The 8681-nt window shown below is 42.5% G+C and overlaps 1 protein-coding gene across 21 annotated transcripts in view; it reads left to right on the top strand.

Annotated features, from left to right (window-relative positions):
• The first annotated feature begins 280 nt into the window (after positions 1–280).
• The window catches only part of MPDZ (multiple PDZ domain crumbs cell polarity complex component), a 92884-nt gene continuing 84483 nt past the window's right edge, over positions 281–8681 (top strand). For 16 of the 21 annotated variants that reach the window (XM_026794252.2, XM_026794249.2, XM_026794256.2 and 13 more), the window contains exons 1-2: positions 282–617; positions 8593–8663. In XM_026794252.2, coding sequence (XP_026650053.1) covers positions 8648–8663 — 16 coding nt within the window. In that variant the 5' untranslated portion in view covers positions 282–617; positions 8593–8647. The other 5 variants (XM_074533538.1, XM_014267835.3, XM_026794242.2 and 2 more) reach the window with 5 other exon arrangements.

Here is an 8681-nt window from a genome sequence, read left to right as displayed (position 1 = left end):
GAGCTTTTGTTTTTGGGTATTTTGTGGTTGCTGCAAACATCTCTGCATTATGTCCTTCAGTCTTAGACATATATATGTGAAACACATAGCATCTTCCTTACTTCTAGTTAACACAATTACCAGCTGCTGCATTGAGGGAAAAGTCATCCCTTTATAAATTCTAAGACTTTATAAATAATTTTGTCCAACTTCATCATGTGTTGCTTGGTGATCTTGGTTGTTTTGTTTTTTTAAACATTTCCAAACATTTCCCATTTTCCTCCGTTCCAGGCCAGGCTCATCTTGTTGCACCAGAAGGGGTACTGCGGTGGCTGGGCTGGCAGCAAGCGGGGCCAGGCCCGGCCGCAGGCGGCACCGCACCGCGTGAGAGAGGCAGGGGCCAGCCTGCCGCCGCCTTCACTTCGCAGGCGAACCGGAGAGCTAAGCTGGACCAGCCCGGCCTCTCGGTGTCATCCCGGCACGGCGTGCGCTCCAGCAGCCGCGGGGAGACACACTCGGCGGGAAGGGCCGCGAGGCTGCAGGCCGGCAGGGACGGGACCGGGTACCCCGAGCGTGCCCCGCTATCCCCCGGATACCCCCGCCCACCGTCGCTGCGGGCGGCCGCCCAGCCCGTCCCGGTGAGACCCGCGGGCGGGGGCTGCCGGATTAGGTTTCAGGCCGCTGGGGCGTGCCCGAGCGCGCTGCCCCCGCGGCGAGGCTCGCTCGGCGCCGCTACTCGGGGGCGGGGAGGGCGGAAAGCCGGGCCGGGCGGGCGGCGGGGCCCACCGAGCCGCTGGGGTAAGCAGGGTGCTGCTGGGCCGGGCGGCGGGGAGCGGGGCGAGCTCGCCCGAGTTGTCCCGCGGGGATGCGGGCCGGGAAGGGCGGGGAGGGTACGCCGCGTCGCTGGAGTTCGAGCGACTATTTAAAACGCGTTTGCCTCTCGAAGTTTTAGTATTGTTCATTTGATCCGAAGGGTTTTGCCGGGGGGAGGCGCGGGGCTGGAGGAGGAGAGAGGCCGTGGAGCCGCGGGCGGGGGGGCTGAGCCTGTTGCTGTGTCCCGGCACATCCCCTCTTCCTCCGCCTCAGCCGACCGCGGGCCGCGGGAGCGGCTGTGGGGGCCGGGCTGGGCCGGGGCTCTGGCCTGCGGCGGGCGGGCGGTTCGCGGGCTCTGGCGGCCTGGCGGGGCGTCGTCCTCACGTAAACAAAAGCCGAACCTCCCCTGACATCTGCAGGGAGCCCTGCTGCCCATTCACGCATTCTTTATTTATCCCCCGCGGGCATTTCATGACGGGAGGCGGTCTCCTCATCGGCCCCCGCTGCCGCCGACCTTGCTAGCGGCCGCGGCCCGCGGCCGGCACTTGTGGGCGGTGGCGTTGGCTCTCGCTCGCAGCCAGAGCCGGACCGGAGGCCCCGGCGACGCTGGCCGTGTCCTCGGGCTCCAGGCGGGGCGGTGACCGCGGTTCTTCGGGACCTGTTGCCGTGCGGGTGTCGGCGCTGCCCGCAGGTCGGACCCCGCCAGCAGCTCCCCGGTAACAGCTTTGGCTGGGTGGAAACGGAGATGTGCTCTTGGATGAGTCTGGGTGCGCAAAGGAGAGGGATGGTTCGTTTTTCGTGTTCCCCCTTGCTGCCAGCACCTCTCCCTGTGTTACTGGAAAGAGTATTAGGAGGAAAGAAAGAAAAAGAAAAACTCACAAAGCCGACCTTTTGAACTCCGTGTACAGCATTTAAGAGGTTTGATTTGCCGTTTGGCAGAAAAACGTTGGTTATAATTTTTTTCCTTTTTCTTGATTTTCCATTTGATTTTATAAACACTGCATGGTCCAGCTATATTTTTGTGTCCTAATAAGTGTAGAAGATTTTTTTTTAATTAAAACTGTTGGATAGGAAACGTCCTTACTGGCTTTGGTCCCTGAAAGGGTGTTGGGAGTCTGTCGCAGTAGGAAAGCAGGGATTTACTGAGATAAAGAGGAAGGGTCTGAATTCTGCAGTTGCGGAACTTGTATTGTGTGATTCTCTGTGGTTTCCGTATCACTTCTGCGTTTCCCAAGGAAACAGCAACTCCTTGGTAAGGAGGAATAAACTGGAAAAGGGGAAAGTGGTAAAATACTTTTTGGGAGTGTTACTTGATGCTTCTGTGGAAATTGAAAGTAATTGTAACACTAGAAGAAAAGAATGCAAGTGGAAAATAACTAAGGACATATCCACCTTAACAAGCAGCGTTATTAGAAAGAGAACATAATTTAGAAAAAAATTTTATCAATTTTTAGTTGCCGATTTTTATGTCTCCTATCTTGTTAACAGTAACTTGCATGTAACATTTACTGATTAGCTGTGGTGTTTCTAATGGTTTCCTTAGTGCTTTGAAGAGGCTTTCACTAGGAACTGGATACATTCTCCCCCCTTCGTGCAGAAGCGCGCTAGGAAAGTTAGATAGCTGTCAGCACTACGGAAAGAGAGCTGCACTACATGGATACTAATGGATCTTTTCATTCCGCCTGGCCCTGGTGGGGCCCTGGTCTGTGAATTCTTCAGGCAAGAATGCCTTAGATCTTCTCAGTCATGCAGATAGCTGCAGATGGTTTTGTTTTAACAAGTAGCACTTAATTCAACATATTGAGAACTATTGTAAAGACCTTTTAAATCTCTGCTCCATGTTTCCAACACAAAAAGAAAAAATTAAAATTATGTGAAGTGCATCCAGTATACTTTCTCATTGGCTTTATATTTGAGCATCCTGGTGAAGCAGTTTTGGCTAGTATAATGCCATGCTGGGAGAATACTATATTGTCGTTGATAAGGACAGTCTTGTTTCACTGCTGGTGTTCCTGACAAGTCAATAGGAAAATGTGCTATTTTTGCCTTGGCAATAATAACGTATTTCTTTTGTAGGCTTTTCAGACCCTGTCCTTATATCTGAAACCCCTCGCACAGTGGTCTTGTTAAACAGTGTTATGGTTTTCTGTATAAGTCACTTGTTATTGTCACAAAGAGAAATTTTGGTTTTCGGTTTGTAGGGAAAATGATGACTTTTTGTTGATGCTAACTAGCAGCTGTTTGGAGAGGCTTTGTATTTATTCATTTATGTATGCTGTGTCACCTCTGTGAAAATCCAATATACATTGAGGTGCAACTGTTGTAAAATCTGTGCTTCATCAGGTTTAATTGAATTTAATGAATATGGTTATCATTTGCCTATGCTTGAAAACATAAAAGAGCCAATATTAACCATGCTTGTATTTCATCAATTCAGTATATTCACTGGCATCCCCTATATTCTGTATATGCTAAAAGTTGCTTTTCACTTCCTGAAGCTAATGTGAAAGGATGCCAATTGATCTAAATTTAAGATATTTACTGAAAAAAAAAATTTTTAAAAAGATGATCCTTTTGTTTCATTAACAAAAAAATCCCCAACAGACCCCACCAGAAACACCCTACCTTCTATGCTATTCTTTCTGAAATGCTCTTTGCAAATCAGTTTTAAATACACTATATCACACACATTTATCAGTAGGTGCAATCATCATGGATAGTTTATTTCCCGGTTGCAATTATTAGCATGTCAGTTACCATGGATATTATATCTTATGCTGATGTACGGCTTCTTACATGTTACAGAAAATTATTAATTATACACGGGGAACCGATTGCCGGTTCATGGAAAAGGATTTTACGTTTGTTTAATACATTAGAGTGATGCATACAGAAGATTAAAAATAGTTGAATATTCAAAATTCTGTTTTCGTAATTGATTCAAAGTATATGGTGTTGTTCATCAGCTCTCTCACAGAACTTTTCTTCAACATACGGAACCACTACCTCTATATGTATTTTTGATGCATTCGGCATTTTGCTAAATTCAAAGAGGCTAGTAATGCTTTTTCAAAGTGCTTAGAGTCTTAATATAGGCTGTGCAATATGGCCTTTTTTTTCTGCTCTGAATGTTTCAGAACAATTTTCATTAGCATAGCTATCAAATGTAGATGTCAGACATCTCTTGTTTGCTTGTTACATTCCAGGTAGTTGATGGAAATCTGCTTTGTTCCTTGTGGAACAGTGCACATTAATTTTGTTTTTTCTTTTTGTTCTCTTTTTCCCCGTTGGTCATTTCTGTCTTGCATTTATTTTCACACCCTTTGTGTGCTTAAAAAAGTACTGTATGCAACAGCAAAATTGCATTGGTAGAAAAGTAGCTAGAAAAAAACCAGAAAAGCATGAGATCTTTGAATTTACTGTGAATAGTTTCCACTGCCTTAATTTTCACAAGACTGCTCAGTGTCCGGGAATCCACCTCAGTTTTCCTCCTGGGGTTAGTAGCCATCTTTAAGGAGGTAAGTGGGAAAAATAAGGAGCTCTTAGAATCTGCAGGCAAGGCAGAAAGTTAAGCAGTAATGAGCATCTTCCACTTCCTGTGTGGTTTGGTCGCTGTTCCTGCACTGCACGGGTGCTAACATGATATGCCTATTTGAGTGATAGCCTGAAAACTGGGGAGGAAGATGTCATGGGATAAAAATCACGGGATATCTCTAGCCCACACAAACACAGGCCAAAGTGTTGGATTAGAAGTTCCGAAATACTCTCTTTAGCAGCTATAAAATGCATGTTGTGGTTACCTTGCTTCTTAATTGAAATAGATTTAATTTTAATCTCATGCAACTCCAAGCCAGAGTTTGGGCCTAGAGATCGCTCTTAAGATAGGCATTTCTTCTGTGTGCTCAGAGTATTTCAAGTAATGCAGGAGCTATGGGGCAAAGCCTATTACTGTGTTTTCTATCTTTGGCATTGCATGTTTCCTAATCCATGTTATGAGCATTAGTTTCCAAGGTATTATCTGAAATGGCTTTGTGAAGCAGTAGATGGAGTATCCGTCAATGAAACAGAGTAGGTTTCCTTGTAGAAACTAAGTGATAGATATGAAAGAATGATCAATGGGTCGCCTTACTATTTTCACAAATCTTTTGTCTGTTTGGCTAAATGCCTTCTGCAATTGTAGTGGAAAGGAGGTGATCAAATAAATTTCAGAAGTTAAAAAAAATTCTGCCACCTGTGCATTTTAGTGTTTCAGAAGTGGACAGATAGAAACCAGAGTTGCAACATGCTGGCTGTTTTGTGGCAACCAATGTTATCCAAGAAGGGTAGCATGAAGAGTGGCAAAAAACCCCATTTTTGTTCGTTAGCGTTGGAAGAATCAAATTTCAAAAGTGCAAGCTTGAAAGGGATCATCTTTAACTTTGGTTTGTTCTTAGAGTGAATATGGTGTGTGTGTCACCTTATACCTGTCTAAAATTCCTTGTGTTTTCTATTCTAATGTTCTAAAAGAGCAGGAAAGTGAGAGAAGATGATGAGGTTTGATTTTTCCTTTATTTTTTTCTTTTTTGTTTGTTTGGCTGTTTGTTTTTTGTTTACATCATAGCTTTCAGCTACCTGTGTGTTTTGAACTTGAACATAGATTTAACTTGCTATTTGTTTACTGTCTTTCTTCAATTTGCCTATAAAGTATTGACTCAGACAGCCTGTGTTCTTATTACTGTGAAGAGATTAATGAACTTCAGCCCTGAAATACAAAAATAGTTAAATCTACTTTGAGCTAAGCTACTAAGCTCTTTGAGATGTGAAGGTTGTTGTATCCTGTATAGAAGGGTTGGTTTTGGCATCAGGTTCCTGTGATACAGACTGCCAGGAGATTGCAAAATGAGGAAATAAGAACTAAACTCCCCATTAGAAATCTACAAACTCCCCATCTAGAAATCTACAGTCAGAACTAAACTCCCCACTAGAACTAAACTCCCCATCTAGAAATCTACAATACCATTATAAAAGTATTCAGTATAATAGAATTAGGCCTTTCAACAAGTGATCATGCATTCCACTCCTCACTAGCACATTGTTGCTACTTAGAAGCAAGCTGGTTTAAGGGCCAGTGTGTCCTGTAGTGGGTGGTGGTGTTTATGGATATGTCTCTGCAGTGTATTTCGGAGAGATGTGTGGTTGCTTCTCCAATACTTCACTATGTTAAAGTGCCATTAAGCTGGTGCTGGCAGATCCCACTTGTTAACATTGTTGTGGCACAGCAGGAGCAGTCGTGTGTCCATTTGTCCTTTCAGAGTGCAGGTGGAGCAAACAGGGGTCAACTTGGCCTGCAACACTGTAGAGGCAAACATGAGTGTCCCTCAGTGCATTGCATCTTCCTCAGAGGAGGTGTCTGAGGGAAAACATTCTGATGACAGTTTTGGTCTGTCTCATGCTTATTGCTGACTTTGACAAAAGCATTAAGCTGGCCAGCTGGGAAGGGATTCCCTACTAATAGAAACCCAAATAAAGTGAATAAATGGAGAGTTCAAAATAGATTTACTGATACTAGCATGGCACTAGAGCAGTATTCACTCCTCTCTAAAGCATGAGATAAATAGAAAGTAAGTAATGAGTGTCTTCGCAGAGCGAAGGACTCCTTTTCATTGCAAATTACATAATCTCAACCTACAGATACGTTTAGGACTTGTGTCTGCTTGTAGAATCCTCTGCTCTAAGTTGTTAGAGTTCATATCTTCAGAATTACATCAACACAAAGATGATTGTGGGTACTGTCACTTGTAAAATTTACATTTCTCAGCACAAGAAGAATGAAATTTTAGTCAAATTGAGTCATAAAATGAAACAATATCCAGCTACCGCAAAAGGTAGAGACATTTTACAACTGCATCTCATCTTGGGGTCCTTGCAAAGCTAAAGCAGAACAGTAACCTTCTATTTTTTCCTGAATAGTTTCATCTGTTGAACATAAGATGTCATATGCTTGTGCATATAGTGCTGTGATAAATAAAATAACTGAAAAAATACTAAATTTCTGATTTTTTGCACAGCTCTCTGGTTCCATCCACTACACAGCCCCAAGGGTAGGTATTGAGAAAGAAATGGAACAGTGACACAGGAAAGAACTGCTTTGATTTGCATTAGTACTGAGGAAAACATCTACAAGCATGGTATAAATACCTCTGATTTTAAATAGTGGCTATGAATAGAAGTGATAGTAGTTTTTAATCTAGCAAGAAAAGCTGTGGGTGATAAGGGTTTGGGGAAGTCAGCTTCCTTCATAACATTTAAATCTCATCCAGCCCTTCCCATGTAAAATAGACTTTGTTTCGTCCTGTTTTATAGAGTGACAAGGTGAAGAAACAAGATATTTGGGTCGTTTTTCAGATCTGGTAATCACATTTTGGGATTTTCCTTGCGAAGTAAGAAAAAAAATTATAAAGGCTTATTTTTATTTAAAAACATAATTTGGACCATGGACTAATATTACTTTGACAAAGTCAGGTTAAGGGGTTTAATAATAATCCTAAAAAGGATGATCAATGATTCTGTATCGATGTATTGTCAAATTCAAATGCAGTCTTCAGAGAGGTTATGTACTCCCCATTCTTTTACTGCGCTGGACTGGGCTCTGAGTAACCACATATAGTGGAAAGTTCTCTGCCCTTGGCAAGGTTGGAACTAGGAAGCTTCAGGCATATTGAAAGTAGGGAAGTCATACCGACGGAACTTGAAACCATTTTAAATCCATTTGGTTTGCTTTTTCTGCACTAACTGCAAACAGTATCGACTTGACAAAATGATCAGATTCTATAACTAATGATCCTGTTAGGCTGTCTTATCTAGTGATCTGTCAATGTCATTCCTTTTCCTCTTTTTATCCAATGTCTCAAGAAAGAATTACTTTTCTTGAGTGCTTTGAGATCACAGTTCTGTATGTTTTTAGGTTCTCCAGATTCAAGTGGGGATGCTGTACTGTTTTTTTTTCCTACTATAAAGAAAACAAACTATGAGAGATAAAATCAACAGTTCATACACCTGCAATGATATTTGAGCTCCTCACTTCTCACCTATCCATCTCCATCAAACATGTTCTGTCACTGCAAATTTCTTAGCAATTGCAGATGTACATTTTTAAAAAGCCCCAAACAACCCCAAAAAACAGCAAAAAAGAATAAGCAAAGCAATTTCAGAATTTCTTCCTCCCAGTGTGGAATTTCCTTCCTGGAAACCCATACTGATAAAAACTCAGGTATCATCCACATCTGAGTGTCAATTGCATTAGATATTAATAGTGGAGGCTCTAGTGTGAAAATCCTACAAGCTTGTAGCCTTGTGGTTTATGTGACTTTTCTTTCAAAGGTGACTGTAAAAAGTGTGCTGTGGCTCACGCGCCTGAAATTGTCAACACAGAGCTTGAAAAGTGATCCCGCAGGGAATGTCTTCTGTGAATCACTGAAAAGGAAAGCAATGGAACTGTAAAATTTCAGTGGCAGCTATGATTCATAGTGTCTGATTAAAGCAGTGCAGGACATGTTGTGCAACAGTATGCAGACAGCTACTTTGATATGGAAATGCAAATAAATTACAAAGTATATTCCTAAAGCAATTTTCAGGAAGATTTTGAACACCAAAGTGAGTCAGAGTTTGACGTTGAGGTTATTTTAATTATCTGTGAAGATGGTTTTTTTTTTGGATCGTTATTTTGCAGTTTATTGCTTTCAAAAGTCAACCTTTTTTCTTTCCCTTCAGAGCTTAGTATTTCTATAAATGTGACCTTTTTTTTCTTCTGTTACTTTTCAGGGAAGTATTTACAGTCTCTTTCCAGTTTTGAAATAGAAGCTGAGAAGCAGAGAACATGTTGGAAACAATTGGTAATTTTTTTTCATTTG

Source organism: Zonotrichia albicollis, chromosome Z (assembly GCF_047830755.1).
Source record: "Zonotrichia albicollis isolate bZonAlb1 chromosome Z, bZonAlb1.hap1, whole genome shotgun sequence".
Lineage (NCBI taxonomy): Eukaryota > Metazoa > Chordata > Aves > Passeriformes > Passerellidae > Zonotrichia > Zonotrichia albicollis.
Note: the sequence above shows the minus strand (reverse complement) of the source record. Positions and strands in the feature narration are given on the sequence as shown.